At 38.5% G+C, this 25,627-nt stretch overlaps 1 protein-coding gene across 8 annotated transcripts in view; it reads left to right on the forward strand.

The window, feature by feature from the left end:
• Nucleotides 1-1,147: 1,147 nt before the first annotated feature.
• RPS6KC1 (ribosomal protein S6 kinase C1) overlaps nt 1,148-25,627 on the forward strand; it is a 322,126-nt gene continuing 297,646 nt past the window's right edge. For 2 of the 8 annotated variants that reach the window (XM_040446443.1, XM_040446438.1), the window contains exons 1-3: nt 1,148-1,396; nt 13,623-13,658; nt 20,334-20,454. In XM_040446443.1, coding sequence (XP_040302377.1) covers nt 1,292-1,396; nt 13,623-13,658; nt 20,334-20,454 — 262 coding nt within the window. In that variant the 5' untranslated portion in view covers nt 1,148-1,291. The remainder of the gene's footprint in view (nt 1,397-13,622; nt 13,659-20,333; nt 20,455-25,627) is intronic. The other 6 variants (XM_040446437.1, XM_040446436.1, XM_040446440.1 and 3 more) reach the window with 3 other exon arrangements.

Below are 25,627 nucleotides of genomic sequence, written 5' to 3' on the forward strand. Positions count from 1 at the left end.
ATGGAACGAACAATGTCTTTAGGTCTGCCGAAGGGGGATGGGTTTCAGCACACAGGTAGAGTGATTAGTCTTTAAAAGTAAAGGAAGGGAGGGGTGCCTGGGTGGCTCAGTCAGTTAAGCCTCCAACCTCAGCTCAGGTCATGATCTCACAGCCCATGAGTTTGAGCCCCGCGGGCTCTGTGCTGACTGCTCAGAGCCTGGAGCCTGCTTCAGATTCTGCGTCTCCCTCTCTCTCTGCTCCTCCCCTGCTTGCACTCTGTCTCTCTCTCTCTCTCTCTCTCAAAAATAAATAAACATAAAAATAAATAAGTAAATAATGTGGAAGGGATGTGTCCATGTCTCATACCAGAACAGAAATGTGAAAAGATGAAGGGGTTGGTACTGAGGACTCCTCTGCCTTCTTCTGAAAGAAAGGCAGGGACAAACGGTAGATGGGCAAGACTAGGAGGAACAGAGGGTTGAGGTGAATGGCAAAGACCTGGAATAAATGTTATGGGGAATAAGAAAATCCTGATCAAGGCAAGGTAAAGAATTGCCAAGCACTGGATAGCAACCAATTGAATGGGAAACTCTATCTTCATAGTAGCTTTTAGAGGTCGTGTGATTTTTTTTTTCCCCCCCAGTTAGACGCAGGTTCCAGGTTTTAGCATCCGAGGGGATGAATTTTAAGATAGACATAGGGTGGTGGGCCGCTGTGGACGTTGAAAGACAGGTGCACGGGTGGACGGGATTTGTCTTAGAAAAAAGGAGCAGTTATGTCTGTGACAGTTCAGATGTTGTTGTGGGTATGCAAAATGATCGGCCGTGAGTAGGGAAGGAAAGAAGACGCTAGGCTGGACTATCCCTCCGTCCCTTTACGACTGCATATAAGTTTGTACACAGGTTGGCCGAGGGTGTGGAGGACCGGGATCTCACCTGTGTGTCGTGGCTCTAACAGCGCTCAGAAAAATCTAGAAGGTGTCAAGAGCTAGCGCACAGAGACTTCTTTGGAGAAGTCTCAGGCATCCACGGTGACAAGAGAGGTAATGCGACCACCTGATCCCTGATGCCAGGCCCCGGCCGGGACAGGGGCCAGCGTCCTGCGCGGGGGTTTCCCCTCCCCCAGGCCGCTGGAAAAGGCCTGACCCGGAAGCTTCTCTGCCGAGCCGGAAGCACAAGCCGAGCGGCGGAGGGCAGCCGTGGAGCCGCCGCCCCCTCGCCGCTTCGCGGCTGTTTGGGGATCCCGGACCGCGGAGGCGCCGGGTTGTCCTGATGGTCCCCGGCCGGCGGCGGCGGCAGAGGCGGCGGGAGGATGACCTCTCCCCGGGAGCGGGGTGCCGACCTGGCCCGTTTCTACACTGTCACCGAGCCCCAGCGACATCCAAGGGGCTACACGGTGTATAAGGTCACCGCCCGGGTGAGTGCCGGTGTCAGGCGCGGGTATATTCCTGAGTTGGGGCGTGAGGGACCAGGGTATGTGCCCTGGTGTGGGGGTACCTGACCCTGGGTCAGAGCCTGGGGTGGGACTGGGTGCTCCTAGTGCCTGGACCCACGTCGGAGGTGGGGACTTCGGGAAGGCTGGGGTGGGTGCTGAGTGTTGGATGCTGGAGACTGTGCTGTAGAAGGTCGCGGTAGTGCCCTCGTTCCAGGGTGGGGCAGGCGTTGATGGTTTTAAATGGATGACTCAGACCCTATCCCATTAGGACTTTCTCTTCTGAGGCTGAAATCTGCAGAAGTGGTTTTGCTTGCTTCCCAGGGATAGTGTAGATTGAAAAATTAACTTACATAATAAAATATATTTCTTCTCTTGACCTTTTATACAGTGTCAGGTTTGTACTGAGGCAGACAGATTCTTGAGAAGGATGTCGGTGTTAGGGTTAGCAGCCTAGGACCTCTGTATCTGGTTGTGTCATTTTGCATCTGAGTTTTTCATGGTGTTCAGTAGGTGACATACGGGAAATTTTACCGGGTGTGTGTGTGTGTGTGTGTGTGTGTGTGTGTGTGTGTGTGTGTGTCTTGTGTGAGTTGTTTTGAGGGCATATTTAAAAGTTGTGAGGCTTCTTTACATCAGCTAAGCAATTTTTAGTACCCACTTTGTTCATCATTGCTTTTGCGGTGGGTTTTAAAGAGAGTTTGCATCTCCCTGCTTGGAAAAGAAGAGTAACAAAAATAAGTCCGAATGTATGTAATGTATGTATGTATGAATATGTGTGTATATTAGGCATTTTGAACATATTACCCAATGGAATTCTAATTTTAATGATGAGGAAACTGAGGTTCAAGGAAGTTTCACAACTTGACCAATTTTACATCATAAGATAGGTGCACGCACATTTGGGATTTCAGTCTAGTTCTGCTTAAGTCCAAGTTATATAAAAAGTTAAGAATTAACTTTATTATTGTCATTAATTGTTAGAAAAGAGAGGTACAGGTAGTAGTAATGCTAAATATACATTTGGAGGATGGCATAGTCCTCTGTGTTAGCACAGGAAGTAGGATTTGAGAACTGTAAAGGTTAGGTATATTTAGATAAACAGAGTTTGGCTCATGAGAGTGGTACGTGGTTTATGGAAATGGTGCACAATTCAGACAAATGTGAGAAGATGGGAGGAGCAAATTTGTTTAAAGATAAGACCAGGCCTGGTTATCTCAGAGGTTATACTGAAGATAGAAGGAAATTTGTTACTTCCAGTTATGCAAGTAAGGTTGTTATATTGGCGGAGTGTTAGTTTCAGGTTAAGAAAATTTTTAAGACTAAAATTAAGGGACCCTTAGAATTACCACTTCTGAAACGTTTCTGGTAATTGGGCCCTTCAAAATCTACTTTCCTAACGTAGTTTGTGGAATTAGAACAATCTTTAACATACATAGTGTTCCCTTCACAGCACCCTACTCATCCCTTATGATAACATGTACCTCAATTATATTGTATTAACCTGGTTACATGTCAGTGTCTCTTAGTAGATCGACAGTAGGTCTCCATCACTGGTATTTGTTTCCTTTTACATCACCCGAGGCAGTGTATGGCACACAGTGTTGAAAAGAAATCGGTGGAATGTTTTTCTCGGCATTCTAGGCAGCACATCCAATCAATACATGTTTGGTTTGAGGCACTAAGTGCTATGAGGAATACAAGACTGAATAAAGCATGTCCCTTCCTTTCAAGGATATTCATAGAAGAGAGTAAACTGGACTTAAAGTAGTACAAGAGAGAATGTTAAATGCTTTAAGAGACTGCAGAAAAGAGCTGTGGGATTTCAGAAGATAGAGAGGTTGCTCTGGCTCAAGGGAGAAGGAGAAGAATTAAGATAGGTGGTGAAGGATGGGAAGAATCCAGACAGGTGAGAGAAAAGCAGAGGGCATGGTAGGCAGAGGGGTGAATGGGAGGGACAGAGCCCATAAAGCCCTGAAGCTGTGTATGTGTGTGGAACTCAAATAGGAAACACTGGGTATGATTATTACTTGTAGTCTTACTTCGCAGAAGGAAAGGTTAACCTCATTTACATCTTAAGTATCTTTTCTTAAGCTGTGAACTAATTTTTATGACCAACAGCTAATGTATGACAACATAAATTAGAACATGAAGTAGCACATTTCCTTAGAACTAACCAAATCTCTATGATATGCATGCTACATATTGCCGTGGTTATTTGAACTGGAAATTGCTTACACTGTGTTTTTTTCTCCTTGTAAATGGCTATTTCCTCATTTTTGGCTTCTGTTTTGCTTTTTTTTCATTTTAAGGCTTGAGGGTCATCATGGAGATATACTTTTTAGAAAAAGTATGTGTAATATTATAAAACAAGTAAAATATTTATTATTTTGTGAGACTTAAGGAGAAAAACATCTTTCCTCAGGAGAATAACCAAGTAAGTAGTGCTCCCCTGAGACAACTTCATGAGCTCAAGATTAGGGATGTCTTCTGTGTTTCCTACTATTGATTTTCTTCTAGCTTTAGGAAGCAGTCCCTATATTCTTGATCCTTATAGCGTTCTTTATGTAGAAGTAGAATTAGAATCATGGGAAGTAAGTACCATTGTTAAGTTTTAGGTAGCATAAGAGCTCTCTCATCTTTTTAAGACTCCTTTGTGCTTAGTTTTGCATTTCTCTGGAACCTAGCAGGCTTGACTAACCTTATGGCCAGTCACACGCTGGCTAACAGATTTCCTAGGTAAGTTCTGTGTTGTTTATCAATTTTTATCTAGAATAAATATTTCTATTAAGAATTGGAAAGTTGTTTTAGAGATTTCCTTGGTTCTTTACTTAAAGAAGACACAGATCTACAAGAACCATTACCAGTGTTTTTGGTTGTTTCACCATGCTATGTTAACAAAACTCATACCGTAATGCAGATTTCTCAACCGCATTAAATGAATGGCAAATTCTTGCCTGTATTCTTTCTGCGAGTATGGAAAGCAAAAGGTATGCTTTCATTTTAATTTTTAAAAATTACTGTTTTTGTTTATTTATTTTGAGAGAGAGAGAGTGCATGCCTGCATGGGGAAGAGCGGAAAGGGAGGGGAAAAAGAGAATCCCAAGCGGGCTCCATGTTCAGCATGGAACTGGCCCAGGACTTGATCTCACAACCATGAGATCCTGACTTAAGCCAAAATCAATAGCCGGACGCTTAACTGAGCCACCTAGGCATCCTACTATACTTTTATTTTTAAAACGCGTTGTTGCCTTATGTCTATATTTTGAATTGAAGCACAATTTATGTGCAATCAGATTCACCAGTTTTATTTGTACAATTTGATGAGTTTGGACAAATGTATATAGTTGTGTCACCACTGCCATGGTCATCTCTGCACAAGTTCCCCCAGGCCTCTTTGCATTTGGTTCCCCCCTCCCCACCCCCTGTCCCTAGGGAACCACTGGTCATTTTTCTGTCACTGTAGATCAGGTTGTATTTTCTAGAATTTGATATAAATGGAATCATACTGTATGCACTTTGTTTTTTGGTTTGACTTCGTAACTTACCATGAGTACTTGAGATTCATCTCTGTTGTTTTTACTCTTTTTTATTGCTGACCGATACTCCATTGTATGGTTATACTACAGTGAATCCATTCTCCTGTTGAGTTGGGTTGTTTCCAGTTTTTGGCTATTATGAGTATAGTTATCACGACCATTTGTATATAAGTCTTTGTTTAGACGTATGCTTTCTTTTTTCTTGATGGCATACAACCTTGTTTACTGTGGCTTTAAACTAAGTCTTGAAAGTAGGTTCTCTTTCTCAAAATTGTCTTGGCTGTTCTAGATTGTTTGCATTTCTGTACAAAGTTTAGAATCAGTTTGGCAAATTCTATAAACATGCCTACCCAGATTTTGATTGGCGTACTTTGAGAATGTAGATCAGCTTCTACAGAAGAAGATATCTTAGCGATATTGATATCTTAGCAATATTGAATCTTCTGATCCATGTATCTTCCATTTATGTAGCTCTTTAAGCGACATTTTCTAATTTTCAGTGTGCAAGTCTTGTGCATACTTAAAGCAATTTAGGTTTGTTTTCAGACTGAGAATATGTAAGTCCTCATTTTATGTTGCTAACATTTGTTGAGTATTAAGAGCAAACACATGATGCTTACTATGAGTCGAGCACTGTTCTAAGCATTTTATATAAATTGGGACATTTTCCACAGCAGCCCAATGAGTAGATGCTATTATTATTCTCACGTTATCAGTGAGGAAATTGGGGCCCAGAGAGGTTAAGTAACTTGCCCAGGGTCACATGGCTAGCCAGGGGTGGAGTCTAGATTTGAGCCTAGTAGACTGGCCTGAGTCACAGTGCTTTTATCCCAGTGCTGTGCTGTTGACTACCTATGTTATAAAACACATTTCATTAGATTCTATGGGTGTATGTATGGGGAGACCTATGTGTCCCCACAGGGCCTTACTGTAGTTTGGCAAAACTGATGGGTACATGGAAAATACAGTAACTGTGATAATGTGAACAAAAAAGGGAGTAGGGAATGAAGGGAAGAAGTACTTAGCTTGATTTGAGTCTGAAAATTGCCATTTCTAAGGCATCAAATTGAAACACTAGTTGTATTGCTTGGAAGGAACCTGCTTTCAATTCCTGACCATATTCTTGTATATGGCCTGCTTGTGCTAGGGAAAGGAATTATTTGTAGTTTCCCCGCGCCCCCCCGCCGCTCCTTACCTCTCTGTTAGATGCTGTTTCCTTCGTCTGGAAAGTTCTCTTTTGTGTTGGCATCCCTGCTCATCTGAAGTGTCAGCTCTTGCCCTGTGCTCTCCAGGAAGCCTTTCTTAGGTGTAGAACCCCATGTGTGTTATATGTTCCTCCATGAAAGCCTTTGTCATATTGTACTTGTTTGCTTCCTCCCCTGAGGGTGGGCTGCCTTTTTAACTTTGTGTTCTTGCTGCCTAGCTGGGAGATACTGCAGGAACTTGAGAGAGGCCTGGAAAGAGGCATTGTTTTTCTAAGTGTTCCTTTTTAAACTGATATACAGTAAAATTGACTTGTTATATACTTCTGTGAATCTTTACACATATAGATTCAAATATCCACCACCATCATCAGGAAACAGAACAGTTCCACATCCCCAAACACTCCCTCATGCTATCTCTTTTTCACACTTGTCTCCCCACCTCTTAGCCCTTTGGTGACCACTGATGTGCTCTCTACCTCTCTACTTCTGTCTTTCTGAGGGTGTTGTATAAATAGAATCGGCCAGTATTTAACCTTTTGAGGCTGTCTTTTCCCATTTTTTCATTGGGTTGTTTGTTTTCTAACTGTTGAATTTTGAGATTCTTTAGTTGTTCTGGATGTAAGTTTGTTGTCAGCTATGTGATTACAAATCTTTTTGTAATGAGTGAAAAGAGTGTATCTTTTCACTCTTAACAGTGTCTTTCACAAAGCCAAAAGTTTTAATTTTGGTAAATTCTCGTTTGTAATTTTTTTTTTTTTCTCGTATGAAGTGTGCTTTTAGTGTTTGATCTAAAAATTCTTTAATACCCCCAGGTCACAATTTTTTCCCCAGTGTTTCATTCTAGAAAATTGTTTTGCATTTTGCATTTAGCTCTATGATTCATTTTGAGTTTATTTTTGTATAAGGTGTGAGGTTTAGGCAGAGGTTCATTTTTGCACATGTATGTTCAATTGCAACAAAACAGTGTTTAAGAGACTAGCCTTTTTTCTTTTTTTTTCTTTTTTTAAATTGCATCTCTGTCAGAAATGTCAGCATTATATATGTGGATCTGTTTCTGGATTCTCTATTTTGTTCTATACCACACTGTCTTGATTATGGTAGGTTTATCTTTATAGTAAGTCTTAAAATTAGGGAGTAGAATTCCTCCAACTTTATTCTTTTTCAGAATAGTTTTGACTATTCTAGTTCCTTTGCTTTTCTATATCAATTTTAGATCAGGTTGTCTATATCTATAGGAAATCCTAATGGGATTTTTATTAGAATTCCATTAAATCTATGGGTCAGTTTTTGGGAGAATTGAATCTTTACTCTGTTGAATCTGTAAATTTGCAAATGAACACAGTATGTCATGCCATTAATTTAGATGTTCTTTGATTTCTTTCAACATTTTATGTTGACCGTATACAGATTCTGGACATTATTGTTAAATATATTCCCCAGTATTTCATCTTTTTGTAGCTATTGTAAGTGGTATTAAAAATTTGGTTTTCCTAAGAGACTCTTAAGTACTGAGAACAAACTGAGGGTTGATGGGGAGTGGGGGAGAGGAGAAAGTGGGTGATTGGCATTGAGGAGGGTACCTGTTGGGATGAGCACTGGGTGTTGTATGGAAACCAATTTGACAATAAATTATATTTAATATAAAAAAATAAAATGTGGTTGGAGAAAAAAATAAAAATTTGGTTTTCATTTTTTCATTGCTGGTATAAAGACATTTGAGTTCATTTTTGTGTTGACCTTATATCTATGACCTTTTCAAAGTTACTTATTAGCTTAGGAGTTTTTGGTAGAGTTTTCATCTTTTCCTACATAGACAATACATGTTTGGCAAAAGGGGCAGTTCTATTTTTTCCTTCTAGTCTGTATGTCCTTTATTTCTTTTTCTTGTCTTATTCTTGCGAGGACTTGTAGTACTAGGTCGAATAGGAGTGATGAGAGTGGACATCCTTCCCTTGTTCCTGAACTTGGAAAGCATTCAGTCTTTTAATTATGATAGTCACTGTGGAGTTTTTGTATATGGGAGGCAGCAGATTTAATTTTTGGTTTTGTTAGCTTTTTATTTTGAAAGTTAATGCATATTCATAAACATTGCAAGTAATAACTGAAGCCACTGTAAGGAAATACAAGCCTACTAAATTTTAAACCCTTAATTAACTGTTTACATTATTACAAATGTCTAGTGTTAAAGTGGTGAGAATTACCACTCATTACCAGTTGTTAGATCAGTAAGTAGCTCCCTGAAAGTTTCTTTTTTTTTTTTTTTAATTTTTTTTTTCCACGTTTTTATTTATTTTTGGGACAGAGAGAGACAGAGCATGAACGGGGGAGGGGCAGAGAGAGAGGGAGACACAGAATCGGAAACAGGCTCCAGGCTCTGAGCCATCAGCCCAGAGCCTGACGCGGGGCTCGAACTCACGGACCGCGAGATCGTGACCTGGCTGAAGTCGGACGCTTAGCCGACTGCGCCACCCAGGCGCCCCAGCTCCCTGAAAGTTTCTTGAAGAAATAATTGGTGTGGGCTTACTCTGGAAATATTTTCAGTAAATGGAGTAGTCATGGGGGTGGGGGAAGATTAATTTATTGAAAAATGTATTTATGATTAGACATTTTGAAAACTCATGGCTCTTAAGTTGTTCAGTTTTTTCCTAGAGTAATGTTTCATTCTACCTTTGTTTTTGACTCTTAATATTGTTTAATAGGAAACCATCTCACATACCAAAAACTTTAGTAAGCAGGTTTTAAAATTCTGTTTTCATTTTGTTTATTGACAACTTATATGCTTGGGCATTTGAGTTCACATTAAGATTTTATGTTAAACTGCAAACTTTAACAGTAAGCGTTTTGATTTTCCTTGAACTTTGGAAAATAGTTTACCTTAGAGTGGTGCTATAATGGTTGGTAAAATTTGAAGTGAGAAAAACAACTTTAACATTTATTGAGTATCCAAAAGTAACTTGCTGTTGTAGTTTCTTTATTCTCTCTTTAGATTTTGGGATTTTAATGATGTAGAAAGCAATAATTCCTTCCAACATATTACTTTTGTAAAAGCTTGTTAGAAAGTGGAATGCCTAAATTTTTTTCCCATTGACGTCTCTATCTTATATGGGAGTTCTTTCATTCCAGAGAACTAAACAGTGTCGTAAAGTGTCTAATTATGGTTTGTGCAGGTGCTGTCTCTTGGGTCCAGACTACCTGGTTGGCAGGTGATTAACCAACCCAAATATTCTTGCCAACCAGTGACACCTGCAGCTCTGCAGGGAAAAAAGGGAGAGAGGAACTGAGATGCAGGTGACGGGGTGGGAGGGAAGGTTGAGTTTGGTAAGAGGACTGCGTGAGTTGGGCACTTTGAGGTATCTCCTCTTCTTGCCAGGGTGTGTGTGTGTGTGTGTGTGTGTGTGTGTGTGTGTGTGTGTGTATGAAATGCAGTTTAAAGGTGTGTGTGTATGAAATGCAGTTTAAAGGTGTCAGTATATTTATATGAAAGTATGGATTTTGTGAAACTCAAATGTCTGAAAGTCAGGATTGCGTGCATTACATTGATGAATGTGCCATTTGGTTTACCTAATGGGCACGATGGGAAATGTTCCCTATAGTGTAACCTTACATTTTTGTATATCCAATTATTCCCATCCTACATTTGGAGAGTCATATCTTTGAGAAATGGAGAGTGGGTATGTCCCTCTCTCTCTCTCTCTTTTTTTTTCCATGTTTGATTATTTGTATCTTGACACTAAGTTTTAAAAAGAATGTTACTTTTGTAAACCCTTTGTCTTCTTAGCTCTGCTATTACCAAACTAGTAGCTGAACAGCCATCAGATTTGACTGTAATAAGTTGCTCATAAAAGTAGCTTCTTAAAATTTATATTTGACTCATTCCTACTTGGTTCTAAAGGGACTTATTTTGTGATCATTTTTTTGTAGGCGATATAATATGTTCGAATAATTTTTGTAGCTTTGTTTTCTAGGAACTATCAATCTCATGAAGAAGACAATTCTTTTGTGTAGGTCTGAGTTAAGAGAGTGATTTCAAATCATAATTTTGATGGTAATTAGATAAATGAGTATTTTAGACTTGACTTTTTTTTTTTTCAACGTTTATTTATTTTTGGGACAGAGAGAGACAGAGCATGAACAGGGGAGGGGCAGAGAGAGAGGGAGACACAGAATCGGAAACAGGCTCCAGGCTCTGAGCCATCAGCCCAGAGCCCGATGCGGGGCTCGAACTCACGGACCGCGAGATCGTGACCTGGCTGAAGTCGGACGCTTAACCGACTGCGCCACCCAGGCGCCCCTAGACTTGACTTTTAAGGAAACTTGGTAATACTTATTCAAAAGTAAGATAAAATAAATTTTATATAAAATAACTTATATAAAATAAATTATTTTTATATTTTATATTGATATAAATACATATTTATATTTTTATAAAATTTATATATTTATATTTTATATTTGTATGAAATAATTTATTATTTATATAAAATAAATTAACACTGTGAAATGGATACAGAGGACCTAATTATTGTATGATCTGTTGATTATTATGGTCCTGAGCTAGGCCAAGCCCTAACCTCAGGTCTTTGTTTTAGAGATAGGCAAGAGGGCTTGTTTTAAGGTTGCTTTTTCTTTGGTTTATTACCCAACTGGTAAAAAAGCAGTTAGTGGCTAGTACTAGAGCCTGTATTCAAACCCCTTTCTTAGCGCCTTCTCTTCTGCCAAAGCACTTCTTCGGCTGCTGTTTTTTGGTTGACTTACATTTCTCTGTAAAAGACAAAATGGATTTACCTAATAGGCATCAGGAATATTACTTGCAAACTTGGAATTTTAATCTTTAGGAGGGCTGATTTGGTTATGTCCTGGAAGGACTACTTTGTTTGGAATCATGGCTCTGAGATCCAGTCCTGCCTGTAACTGATTAATATGTTTAGTATTAGTGATGCTCTTGGGCTTGGTTATCTTGTCCTGCCAGGCAGGGTTGTTGGGATGATTAAATGAAGTAAAGGATTTAATTTCTTAGCACAGTAGGAGACAGTTACCTTCACTGTAAGCCCTTATTTGTTTTCCTAAATTCAGAATTTGCTGTTGGCATTAACAGGGGCAGATAGACTACAGATATTACAGCGACATTTCCCAAATGTATTCCAAATTTAGTGGATGTTGCACTAAGTAAATAAAATAACAACAAATAACACGATAAAAATAAAAAGTGGAGTGGATAGATGACCTGGGGAAATACTGTTTTATTTTCCTTTTGGAGATTTACTAGGCATAATAATATATTAAAGGCCTTTAGAAATTCTGCTGTAAAAAACATTTCTTTTTTAAATAAAGGTAAACTGAAATTGTCATTAAGCTCTTCCTTTAAGAGCACTGATTTTAAAGAATATTGATATTCCGTACAGCACGGTTTGTGAAGCGCTGCTTTAGGGTCATAATTTTGAAGATGACTTGGGGCTAGAATTCTCTGTAGCAAGAGGCTTTTCAAGATATATGTCTAGCATCTTACCCATGATAGGTAACGCTTGAAGTGGAAATTTATGAACTTTAAACGGAAGGAATCACCACTTTAAATTCCATCTTCTGTGGAATTTATTGGCTGAATTTTATGACAAAATACTGAAATTCACCCAGAAAAAAGTTACTAAATGCTAGTTAGCAACCTATATCAGAGAGAATTTACAGTATTTTTTAGAGTTGATACTACTTGTTGAGATAATTGCTAATACAGCATTAAAAGTTATAAAAGTATGGGTCTGAAGGCTCAGTTTGTTCATTTTCCTTTTTAAAAAAAATTTTTTTTAACATTTATTTATTTTTGAGAGACAGAGAGAGATAGAGCACAAGCAGGGGAGGAGCAGAGAGAGAGGGAGACACAGAATCCAAAGCAGGCTCCAGGCTCTGAGCTGCCAACACATAGCCTGATGCGGGTCTCAAACTCACAGACCGTGAGATCATGACCTGAGCCAAAGTCGGCCGCTCAACCAGCTGAGCCACCCAGGCACCCCTTGTTTTCCTTTTTTTTTTTTTAAAGTTGGTTTATTTATTTGGAGACTATGAGCCAGGGAGGGCCAGAGAGAGAGGGAAAGAGAGAATCTGTCAGTGCAGAGCTGGTTGTGGGGCTAGATCTCACAAACTGTGAGATCATGACCTGAGCTGAAATCAAGAGTCAGATACTTAACTGACTGCGCCACCCAGGTGGTAACTGAGCCACCCTGGCTGACTTTAAATAGTATATATATATTTTTTGTTTTGGACCTCAGGAGTAGTGTTGAGTTGATCATCATCTTCAGTTCGTGGTATCGTGACCAGTCATCAAAGACTTTTTTCTTTCTCTCATCCATAGGCAACTGTTTTAATGTGTCTGATGTTTTCTTCTTGTCTTTGCAAGATGCATATTGTAGCATCAAGTACATGAATTTTACATTTGCCTAGATGGTGTTATGTATCAAATGTCAGTTTTTCCCACTAAAATGCTATTTGATGATTTAAACACCCAGCCTTCTTTTTTTAAGTTTTGTGAGGAAATCTTTTTTTAAATTTATCTATCTATCTATCTATCTATCTATCTATTAATGTTAATTCATTTTTGAGAGACACAGAGGGACAGAGCACAAGCTCTGGTGGGGCAGAGAGAGAGGGAGACACAGAATCTGAAGCAGGCTCCAGGCTCTGAGCTGTCAGCCCAGAGCCCTACACGGGGCTCGAACTCAACGAGCTGTGAGATCATGACCTGAGCCGAAGTCAGACACCTGACTGACTGAGCCACTCAGGTGCCCCAGTGCGGAAATCTTTCTAAATGGTGTTAGACTTTTTGGCTTTTATAATTAGAAAAATATGAAAGAATCCTCCCTCTTTCTCTTTGCTCAGGGAATATTGATAGGATTATTTGTCCCTGAAAACCCTGATAGGATTATAATGTTTTATAAGTTACTTTTGTTTTTTTCTTTATCATTATATGGTCAGTGATTACTTCTCACAGATATTGGTGTGTCTGGCCATTGTGGCTGCTTTTTTTTTAAGTTGAAATTATTTATTGAGCTAATTGTAGATTCACATACAGTTATAACAAGTAATACAGAGCCGTCTCTTGTACGCTTTGTGTGGGTACCCGCTGGTTTTTTTGCTTTTACCTTATATGTAGGCTCAGAAGGGGGATAGACTAGCTTGTTAGAATTATGTCAAGAGTGAAGCCAGGGCATTCTCTTACGAATGTAATGCATGAACTTTAGTGTGTGGATTTTTTGTTAGCTGCCTTTTTCTTAATTTTGTAGCGTGTTTCAGATGGTGAAGTTATTATATAGCTGAGTGATATATATAAGATATATATAGCTAAGTGATAAAATATGGTATTTCTTTTCTTTTAAACAAATTGAATTATTTATACAAATACTGTTGAAAGTAGTTATACAAATTTGAAATCTTAAATTTTGGTAATGATGAGATATTTCTGTGTATGTTTTGTTTTAGGTTGTTTCTCGAAGAAACCCAGAAGATGTCCAGGAGGTAACATGTTTATACATATGAAAATTTTATTTTATATATTTGATACAAATTTAATTAAATGCTTTGTTGAGGAAACTGAATATTGGTATGTCTATATTTATGTTTGTCTGGATCTGTTAAGTACATGTTAAGTTACACGAGGAACAATTTAAGGAATTATAGTGCTGTTTAATGTGATAATATATTTTTTTTAATTTTTGTTTTTAATATTTATTTATTTCTGAGACAGAGAGAGGCAGAGCATGAGTGGGGGAGGGGCAGAGAGAAAGGGAGACACAGAATCTGAAGCAGGCTCCAGGCTCTGAGCTGTCAGCACAGAGCCAGACGCGGGGCTCGAACCTGAGATCATGACCTGAGCCAAAGTTGGGTGCTCAACCGACTGAGCCACCCAGGCACCTCTGTGATAATATTTTTGATAACTAACATAAGGTTCAGTATAAGTTAAGAGCTCTTATTTATTTCAAAGTCATGAAAACTAATAAAAAATGAAAAGTATTTGAGTAACTAATATTAATTTTAAAGATCATCATAATAAATTATGGGTTCCTGTCTACTTTGACTTTTTTTAAATGTTCATTTATTTTTGAGAGACAGCATGACCTGGGGAGGGGCAGAGAGAAGGGGGGACAGAGGATCCAAAGGGGCTCTGTGCTGACAGCTGCAAACCCGATGCAGGGTTGGAACTCACGGAACAGTGAGATTATGACCTGAGCCGAATTTGGACACTCAACCGACTGAGCCACCCAGGCACCCTTACTTTCACTTTTATATTGAGTTGGCATGTTGACAGCTTGGAAAACTGCTTTGGGTGTAACTGTTTCTTTTTTAAATTTGTTGTTCTTTTGCCGACTCTTCTCTAAAATGACGCCAGCTTGTTGTGTTTTGGTTAACGCTATATAATTCTCTATTTGTAATTACTTTGCGCTTATTATATACCCTTAGGAATCCTAGCTGAGGAGCTTGTTTCTTTTAACATTTTTTTTTAATTTACTTTCATTATTTTATTTACCTGCTCATTTACACTATGATTAGAAGCACGTATGTTGGGGAAATTTTTTTTTTCTTACTGAAGTGTTTAAAAAAGACATTATAAATTGGCATTCTTGATTCTACAGCAGTTTTTTTTTTTTTTTTTTCCATTTAAATTTTAATGTGTTTAGGTGGAGTATGTATTTGCTAACAAGTCCCACTGCTCCTTACTTAAGCCTGGCTTGATTCATACATTTAAGTTGATTGTTTGGTACTGGTTGATTTGAGTGTGTGACCATCAGGCTTAGACCATATTTGAACTTTTATACATGATCATTTCTTGCTATATTTGATCCAGTATTTGTTTTTGTCCTATGGTTAAAAAGAGTTTAAAAGATTTCGTACTATTTTCCTTAGGGATTTTAAGATATCTCACTTTTCCCCCTCAGTAGCCAGGAAGGGAATATTGTAATATTGTTATCTTGGAAGAAAAGGATATATCAATTTCTATGTCTATATCCTCCCAAAAAGGAAGTGAAAGTAATTTGCACCATTCTTTAAAGTACTCTCTCTACTTAAGTGTCAATTGGTTAGTGTGACTTTCTTTAAAATTCTTCTAATTATGTTGAATTAATAGTATAGGCTGTTCTGCTTTTGAAATTTTACAACTCTGTTAAAATTAAAAATGGGTTGTATTTCCTTTGAATACATTGTCTGATTGCTATGCTGTAGTTTGTAGCTTGATGTTCCCATTTTCCAGGGAGAATCCTGAACCAACCCATCCATGAACATACTCTCTGCCATTTCCTTAATCCTTTTTTGGGGAAAACTCTTTTATAATAACAACTGTTGGTGAACCATTCATCAGAATACTCTTGTAAGTGTCCTTTAGTTAGATGATTGCATGGTCCTTTGTTAGAAATGATATAAAAATTTTTTAAAATGTCTTCTGTCTGGTTGGCTTCTTAAAATATAAAATGACTTAGAAATTATAACAACACTTTAGCTTCTCATGTATTTCATTTAAACATTGGAATTCTCATTTAGGAGAGAAATTCACTACCCAGAATTTGTTTCCATTTTCTTGCCTTTCACTTTCTCTCTCCTGTTAACAGATTCATTTAGTTAACTGTTTTAGAATTTAATCAGGCTTCCCAAGAGCTATCGAGGATTAGAAGATGTACTGTTAGTCCAACCAAATATAGGGCCAGTAATATGCTATCCTTCCAAAACCAGCGACGTTTTGCTGGTTTCCTTTTCTGGTTTGCTTTGATAGATGTATTCGCACATGCTTGGCACATGCTACTGGGTAGCAGTGTCTTCTAACTAAGAATGCTGAAATACCCACATGGAATAAACTTAAAATTATCCAGGATAGATTAAAAAAAATTGTTTTTTATCCCTTAAAAATTCCCTCTAAAGGAGCACCTGGGTGGCTCAGTTGATTGAACCACTGACTCTTGATTTCGGCTCAGGTCATGATCTCATGGTTTGGGAGTTTGAGCTGGAGTTGGGCTCCATGCCGATAGTATGGCGCCTGCTTGGAGCCTGATTTTTCTGCCCCTTCCCTACTCACGCTCTGTCACCCAAAATAAATAAATAAACTTAAAAAAAATTCCCTCTAATTTTTATTTTATATATTTTGAAAATGTTTATTTATTTTGAGAGAAAGACAAGTGGGGGAGGGACAGAGAGAGAGGGAGAGAGAATCCCAAGCAGGCTCCATGCTAAGCATGGAGCCCCACTCTCTGCTCAGTCTCACAACTGTGAGATCATGACCTGAGCTGAAATCAAGAGTTGGACACTTAACAGCGGAACCACCCAGGCGCCCTCTAAGTTTTTATTTTTTAATAGCAGCATGGGAAAATCTGAGGGGACAACAGCAGTTAATGGGGCCTCTCGTTCAGTAGATTCTCAAAAGCATGAACACCTGCAGAAAAGAAAGAACTAGAGATACATTGTGCTCTCCCTCCCCTACCTTTAAAAAAAAAAAAAAGTAACCTATAACTCTGTTTCTCTATAGATAGTAGATTTCACTGGTGAAATTTGGGAAAGGAGAACTGAAATAGAACTTTCTATGTTATCACATCAGAAATCTGTTAAGTCATTTCATAAATAAAATAATTTTTAAAAAACTATTTGAGAACATTTAGAAATGTGTCAAGGGAAAGAAGAGTCTTGAAAAGGGGAGAAAGAAAATCCATAAGGAAATATAGTAGTGACGTTGGTTGCAAGAAAAGATGATTCAGCAATTTTAAATACTCTATCAGAGGACAGACTTAATTGAATGAGTGGCTTTGTTTATGAGATCTACAGGTTTTTGCTCTCATTAAGTGAAATTATCTGAAAAGATAACATTTATTTTCTGTAAAAATTATTTTAAGGGAATGTTTTAATGAAAGTTAAGCTTTTACTAAAGTGGTAGTCTATATATGATTGTCACTGAAGTAATATTTAATTGAGGAATTTTATGCAAAGTAACTTTCACGAATAAGAAATTTCTGCAGGGTTGGTTCAATAAAGCAATAGCTATTATGCAACTTTTTTTGTAATAGGAAAGAATTATTAGGGAAAGTAATTTTTTGCATGCATCTTTTGGGACTTTGTGTAGTCCAGTTACAAACATCAGTACTTGCTAATGTAATGGAAGTATGCTTTTGTTCACTTCTCCATTTGGAAGATTTCTAGAAATGTCCAAGGTTACAAGGAGTATGAAGAAAAAAAGGCAGTAGATGGTGACACTTTGTGATGCTTTGGTTTCCTTCATTTCTTGAGGGTTTATATTTGCTCTTAGGTATTTTGGTTCTGTAGCTTCAGTGTTGAGAATAAGGAGTATGTGAGTGAATAAATTAGGCATGATGAAGAGTCTCACCTTTGGGGCTCTAATTCTTACTCTGATAGACTATCTGCCAGTTTATAGACCATGTTATTATCATTATTGTGATTAAGTTGTTAACTTTTGCCCCTTAAGTTACTCTGCCTTTATTTAAAAATGGCCCTAACTAGAATAGAAATTTTATCTGCAGATTTAATTTAATTTAATTGTTTCTAAGAGCTACAGTCTTTCAAATAGCTCTTATATCTCGTTTATAAAGGCTTTGGGGATGGCATTTACCATATGCAAAGCCCATCACCCATTTCTTCCTTAAGCCGTTGGCAACATGGTGCCATTGTAATTTGATATGTTTTAAAAATATAAAAATAACATTGTTGTTTTTCCTATGATAGAATTATTTTCCCGTATCAAAACTAGAAACTACAGAGAAGCAAAAAATATGAAAATTGAAGTCACTTGTAAGCTCACTGTCCAGAGACCGTTTCCTTTTTGAGTGTTGTTTTGGCTGTCTTAGTTGTTAGCTCCTCTTGCTCTGTCTTTTACTGGGACTCTTGGTTCTTTGCTGTCAGCTTTTGTCCCATTCACTTTTGTTTTAAAATAAAATCTCTTCTTCCATCCCAGTGGACTGTGTCATGGCACAACTAAGCTTTTTTTTTTTTTTTTTAACTTTTTAAAAAAATATTTATTTTTGAGAGAGACAGAGACAGAATGCAAGTGGGTTTGGGACAGAGAGAGAGACACAGAATCTGAAGCAGGCTCCAGGCTCCCAGCTGTCAGCACAGAGCCCGACGCAGGGCTCGAACTTACAAGCTGTGAGATCATAACTTGAGCCAAAGTCGGATGCTTAACTGACTGAGCCACCCAGGTGCCCCACAGCTAAGCTTCTTAAACACTTACTTTGCACTTGGTTTCCTCTTCCTTACTTTCTGCTGGCCTCTCAGTGTTAGGGTTTGCCATTGTTTTGTTGTTAGATTCCTCACGTTACCGATGCTGAGAAACCTTTCCTGAGTGATTGCCACCTCTCTGCTGATGATTCCCAAATTAATACATCTTGCTTAGTTCTCACTCTTGAACTCCAAATCTGTGTCAAATATGTCTAAAATTGAACTTTGTTCTTATCTTAAAAGTTTCTTCTCCCTTTTTCTTCACCTTAGAGAGTAGGACCATGATTTATTCAGTTGCAAAAGCCCAAATTCTACTAATTATATTTGACCTCTCACTCTCCTTTACAAACTTCATCCCCAGTCCCTTCTCTCTCTATTTTTGTTGGTCTAATTGCTACTTCCCTTCAGTATGCTTACCTAAGATAAGACCTTCTGTAGGTGCTCCTTCCATAACTCCCTTGGGCTTCCTTGTCTGCATCTATCACACTGTCTTGTGACATCATCACTGTGTTGGCTTATCCTGCCCAACTAGGCTGGGAAGTCTTTGAAGGCAGGTGCTGCGTTCTCATTTCTTCATCCTTTGTGCTTACAGAGAGCCTAGCACAGAATAGGCTCTTGAAAATAATTGTTTTGGTGACTATTTTTGTTGTTGAGTAAATAAATGAAAGGAAACATCCAGAGGAGACAGTTTAGATTAATTCATATTATAGTCTGACTAGTCTCCTAGGATTAATAACTATATTAAAAACAAGAAACTCATCGTGGTAGAATTTTAGGCAGTATGATAAAGTTTAGTGAAGAATTTCTTACATGCAGAGAGTAATTTTTTGACAAGAGTCTCTTAAATCACACTTGATTACCTGCATGGCCTAAGATTTGCTTATTAGCGTTACACTCTATTGAGTTCGTTAGAAGTTCTTAGGTTTTTAAGAAGCAAAGACCCTAGTATACCAGTAATGAAATTTAAAACTCAGTTTTACCCTATTTTGTGGAGACTGAGGGGCCGAATCAGTGATATCAAAGTTGTGTCAAATCTGTTTTCTTTTTACTAATTTAATCTGAATAAGGTTAAATAGTAATTCAAGTTAATGGAAGTAAACTTTACGTGTTTTATAATCTGGATGGCTTATTTTCTGTGTTGAAATATACTAGGTTTAATGGTATTGTTTTCAGGATTCATCTGGCCTTAAGAAATCTTTACTATTACTTTTAACTGGGATTTGTGAAATAAGATTTATGAAATGTAAACGTTCAGGTTAATTACTTGCTACACAACCATTTCTTTTTCCATATTAATTTATTCTTTTAGGCAAATGGTGTGTGGGTGTTTGATGTTTAAAAATTGTCTAAATTAATTATTTTGTGTGTATAAACATGCTGTTTTTGAGACAGAATATGTATTTTGACATCTGGCTTGTTTCAGGCCAATAGTAATTGATTTTTGAAGAGGTTAAGTGACATTTTAGATAGACCTTCTTTGTACCAGGTTGAATATTTTTGCAGTATGAAGAAAACCGTACTTGTTTAAAATGAAATTTAAAAACCAAAGCAGAAAAATTAGAGAAAGAATTGCTGTTTTGCATGGTGTGTGTGTGTGTGTGTGTGTGTATAATTTTATTTTAGAGATAGAGAGTGTGTGCGCGAGCGGGGGAGAGGGGCAGAGGGAGGGAGAGAATCTTAAGTAGGCTCCATGCTTAGTGCAGAGCCCGACACAGGGCTCAATCCCACCACCCTGGGATCATGACCTGAGCTGAAATCAAGAATCGGACACACCCGACTAAGCCACCCAAGTGCCCCAGCTACTTTATATTTTTAATTAACTATTATTATTTAATTTCAGACAGTTAACCATGTTGGTTCAAACATATATTTGTTTGCCTTTGCCTGACAGTTTGAGCTCTTTAATGGAAAAAGATTATTTGTTCAGATATCTGAACCTATGTAGTTTCACTGTGAGGTACACATTTAATTTTCCTTTCTCTTTAGATAATCGTATGGAAGAGATACAGTGACTTTAAGAAACTACACAAAGAACTATGGCAAATTCACAAAAACTTATTCCGACATTCAGAATTGTTTCCTCCATTTGCTAAAGGGATAGTGTTTGGTAAGTGACGATTTTGAAATTGTGACTTTAAAAAGTGATGATTGGCTAATCATGTGTATGTGCTGAACCCTGAAATACTGTGCTGTGAAATCAAAAGCCCTTTATAAAGATCATTCACATCATGCAGCATGCACTTGAAGTTATTTTTTCACGTTCGTGGTATAGGTTGATTACTCAGAATGCATTTATTCTTCCCTTTTGTGAAACAACACCATACCAACAACTCCAACTCCGGCCCGTCAAGCAAATAAAAAATAAAAACAAGAGATGATATTGAATTATAGTTCTGAAATTTGGGGATTTTGAAAAGTTTTTACTTTGTATATTTTTTCTGATACCTTCCTTATAATGTGAATGGTTGCGGTTTGAGGCACCCAGCCAGGCCAGATGCGGACATTTTGGGATGGGCTCTGGGTATACTGATTGAGTAACACCTGTTAGGTTCGTGGCTTTGCAAGATGTTAACACAAAACTGAGGCACAGAGAGTCTCAGTCCTCTGTTCCTGCTTGCCCTGCTGCCGGTGGTGTGTGTGTGATAGATACTTCATGGCGCTCATGCTCTAGCAGATTCTGTTGCCAGTTCCTGCCTGTGGCTCCCTGCCTTATGCTCTTGACATGCTGACACCACAGCAGAGAGTTTCCTGCTTATCAGTCCCAGCCTGCAGGTTCTTGTCCATCAACTTTGGCCTTCCTGCCATAGGACAGCTCTAGCTGGGGTAACCCAGCTAATTTTCTCATTCAGTGTGCCGCAGCCACACTATCTCCAGTGAGATGTGAACTCCAACTTGAGAAGGAGATGCTCCTTCCAACTCTTGCCTCTGTTTCTCTCCCTGAACTCTAGGGTATTCCTTAGAGTTCTGTTCTTCTCTTTTAGTAGTTAATCCTGTGCAAATAGTTAATAATTCTTTGTAAGACTTTCTCTGTTCAAATTGCTGTGTGGACTCCATTTTTGGGGTGGACCCTGGCTGCTGCAGAGACCATTATTTGGGTAGTAGATATACTCATTGCAAATCAATTTTGTGTTCTTTCAGCAGATGGAGTCAGGAAACATGCATTTATGCACATTGCATACATTGTACATACTTGACTCATATGCACATCTGCATACATATGTGTATGAGCGATGTATACATTTATATACACTACATGTACATATTTTACAATTGTCTGTAATAGCTTTTCCCAACAAATTTTTGTATGTTCACTTCTATCCCTGCGCCTCCATCCCCTAAGATTTTGGATTTCTGGTCTTGGTTAGAAATGTCTCCCAGTTCCTCCATTTGCTCGTGAGATGATTTTTAGAGCTTAAAAAAATTAAAAAAAATTTTTTTAATGTTTATTTATTTTTGAGAGAGGGAGACACAGAATCTGAAGCAGGCTCCAGGCTCTGAGCTGTCGGCACAGAGCCCGATACAGGGCTCAAACCCACGAACCACAAGATCGTGATGTGAGCTGAAGTTGGACGCTTAACCAACTGAGCCACCCAGCCGCCCCTAAAAAAATTCTTTTTAATATCCATGTGGAATTTATATTTGAATGGGATGTCAGATAATACTTCATTTTTATGTTTCTTTCAGATGGATAGACATCTAAGGTATTTATTAAATAATATGTATTTTTCCCAATGAAATGGATGCCATCTTCATTACACATTAACTTTTCACATGCATTGCCACTAATTAAAAGTTTTTTCTTTTGTGGCATTTGTTTATTTTTATAGTAATACCTATTTCTGTACCATGTTGATTTTTGTGCAGTGGCTTTGTAGGGTATATTCTGATACCAGCTGTATTTCTCATTGACATTGGGGAAATTGCTGCCTTTCAAGATAGGCCTGGAATTCCTAGGGTTTTTATATTGGTAATTCTAAGAAGCCATGCCAGTTATCTGTTTATTTCCTCTTAGCTTCAAGTTCCTTCTTTCATTTTCTGTTCTACATGAATGGATTGGACTCTTTCAGAACTTTTCCTTTATAGAGTATGCTGTTCACAGTCGAGGATGCTGGAAGGGGCACTGAAGGAGGGTAAAGGGGCTTCTCTTCCATCTTCCAGTGTGCTATGAATTTTGTTTTTCTTTTTGCTCCCCCTGCACTGTTGCCAGAGGCATTTTGCCTCAGCTGTACACCTAAAGCACAGTCTGCCGATAAGCATGCATCCCCAGCCAGTTTGGTGGCCACTTAGTTGAGTACCCCAAGGCACCCTAGGTCTATTGGAGAGTGGGCTTCTGACTCTCTGACTTCCTGAAGGTTGTTTCCTGCAGGCACTGTGAACCCCAGACCTTGTTGCTTTGCAGGTGAGCAGGCTCCTGATTCCCCCCTCTCCTGCATGCCTATATGCCGGCCTTGGCCTGCCTTTACCCCAGAAACTTGTTTCCCACGACCTTTCCAACACAGACATTGTGTACTCCAGGCCTTGTGTTACTTTGCTTGTAAGTGGGCTCCCGGCATTGTGACTCTTGTGTGCTTGTCTCCTAGTCTTGTCCCATGTGAACTCTGGAGGGGTCTTTCTTGCTTTCCTGGCACTGTGGCCCACCTCTGAACCAAGAAATCCAGCTAACTTTACCTTCTCTCCCATTCAGTGACTACAACCACATCTTCTCCAGGAGGATACCAATCCCAGCTTTGGGGAGGGGTTCCCCTTCCAGGTTGTTCCTTCCTTGGATACTTTCCTTTTCCCTGGGGTATTCTTCAGAGTTTTAATAAGTTAAACTGTTGTCTAATAGTCTTTATATTAAGCTTTCCTTGTTCAAATTACTATGTGGATTTGGTCTCTACACTGACCCTACTGATGCTCTCTTTGATTTAGGAAGAAGTCTGAATGATTTGAAATTATCCAGTTTCCATCGGCCTGTAGTTTACATGGAATAGTGATTTTTTCAGGTTGATTGCAGGACCACAGTATTCACTGAGCTTTATTTACACTTGCTTCTGCAGGATATTTTGCATGTTTCACAACTCCTTGAGATCTGGGGACAAGATACAGAGACACATAATGGTATAGTAACATCAGTGGCATTTATGCCATTATTCCAGAATGGAGTGGCCATCAACAGCTTTTTTGCTACAGTTCTTTAATGTTAACAAATACTTAATATTAACAATTCATGATAGGGGCGCCTGGGTGGCTCAGTCGGTTAAGCGTCTGACTTCGGGTCAGGTCATGATCTCACGGTTTGTGAGTTTGAGCCCCGTGTCGGGCTCTGTGCTGACAGCTCAGAGCCTGGAGCCTGCTTCGGATTCTGTCTCCCTCTCTCTCTGCTCCTCCCCACTCAGACTCTCTCTCTCTTGCTTGCTCTCTGTCAAAAATGAATAAACATTAAAAAAAATTTCATGATCTATAATGATATCTTGAAATATAACTAATGTAAAGAGGTATCTGAGGTTCATAATTACAGAAAGCGTTTATTTTCTTAGGTGAAAAGCAATTGAGGGATGTGGTCAGTAGTAATAGGACCGTTAGTTTTGATGACACCATCGTTTTGTTCCCCTAGGAAGCATTAGGGGATCCATAAACTCTTGTTAATCTTTGCTTGCTTTTGGGTCTTTGAGCCCCAACATTCCATGGTGTTCACATTTTTGGTGCCTTCTGTTCATTGTTATTACCCAGTATGTATGGTTTCTTACTTGTTTTCCTGACAGTTTTCAGATTAAAAGTATAGTTGTGTTTTGCCATTGAACTGCTACCTCTTTGGACCATGATTTTGCTGCTATTAAGAGTCTTCTTTGATTAATATCAACCCAACCATAATTATGTGGAAATTTTAAAAGCACACTTAATTCAAGAAACATTTTAAAAATAGGCACTGTGGGTATGATGACTCAGCTTCTGTCTTCAAACTTAGTCTTCTGTAGCTAAGTGAGCATTATGATCTAGAAGTTCTGATAGAGAGGTTCTTTAGTATGTGGCATCCTTACCATCAAGTTTTTAAGTTTTGTGGTTTTAAGATTTTTTAAAATTGAAGTACAATTGACATATAATATGACATGAATTTCAGGTGTACAACATAGTGATTAAACATTTACATACATTATGAACTCCATGCAATGATAGTACCATCTGTCATCATGCAAAATTGTTATGATATTATTGACTGTATTCCCTGTGTTATACTTTATATCCCTGTGACTTATTTATTTTATAACTGGAAGTTTATATCTCTTAATCCCCTTCACCAAATAATTTTGCCTCTCTCTAAACTCCTTCCCCTCTGGCAACCACAGTTTTGTTCTCTGTATTTATGAATCTGTTTCTGTTTTGTTTGCTCATTTGTTTTTTAGATTCCATATGTAAGTGAAATTGTACTGTAAATGTCTTTCTCTGACTTATTTCACTTAGCATACTACCCTCTAGGTTCATCTGTGTTGTCATAACTGGCAAGATTTCGTTCTTTTTTATGGCTGAGTAATATACCACTGTGTGTGTGTGTGTTTATGTATACCACATCTTTTTTTTTTTATAGTTTATTTATTTATTTTGAGAAACAGAGCACAGGAGGGGCAGAGAGAGAGAGAGAAAGAGAGAGAGAGAGAATCCACACTGCCAGTGCAGAGCCAGAAGTGAGGCTTGAGCTTACGAACCACAAGATCATGACCTGAGCTGAAATCAAGAGTTGGACACTTAACTGATGGAGCCACCCAGGCGCCCCAATACCGCATCTTCTTTATAATTTCCTTTGTTGATAGACACTTAGATTGCTTCCAGATCTTGGCTGTTATAAGTAATATTGAAATAAACATGGGGTGCATATTTCGTTTTGAATTAGTGGTTTCATTTTCTTCAGATAAATACCTAGAATTGGAATTGCTGGATCTTAATGGTGGTTCTATTTTTAATGTTTTAAAGAACCTCCACACTGTTTTCCACAGTGGCCGCACCAGTTTACATTTCCACCAAAAGTTGTAAGAGGATTCCCTTTTCTCCACATCTTTGCTAATACCTGTTGTTTCTTCTCTTTTGTTTTTTTATTAAAAAAAATTTTTTTTTAACGTTTATTTATTTTTGAGACAGAGAGAGACAGAGCATGAACAGGGGAGGGGCAGAGAGAGAGAGGGAGACACAGAATCCGAAACAGGCTCCAGGCTCTGAGCTGTCAGCACAGAGCCCGACGCGGGGCTCGAACTCATGGACCGTGAGATCGTGACCTGAGCCGAAGTCGGACGCTCAACTGACTGAGC

The sequence above is a fragment of the Herpailurus yagouaroundi genome, unplaced genomic scaffold, assembly GCF_014898765.1.
Source record: "Herpailurus yagouaroundi ecotype Mexico unplaced genomic scaffold, PumYag 195, whole genome shotgun sequence".
In the NCBI taxonomy this organism is placed as follows: Eukaryota; Metazoa; Chordata; class Mammalia; order Carnivora; family Felidae; genus Herpailurus; species Herpailurus yagouaroundi.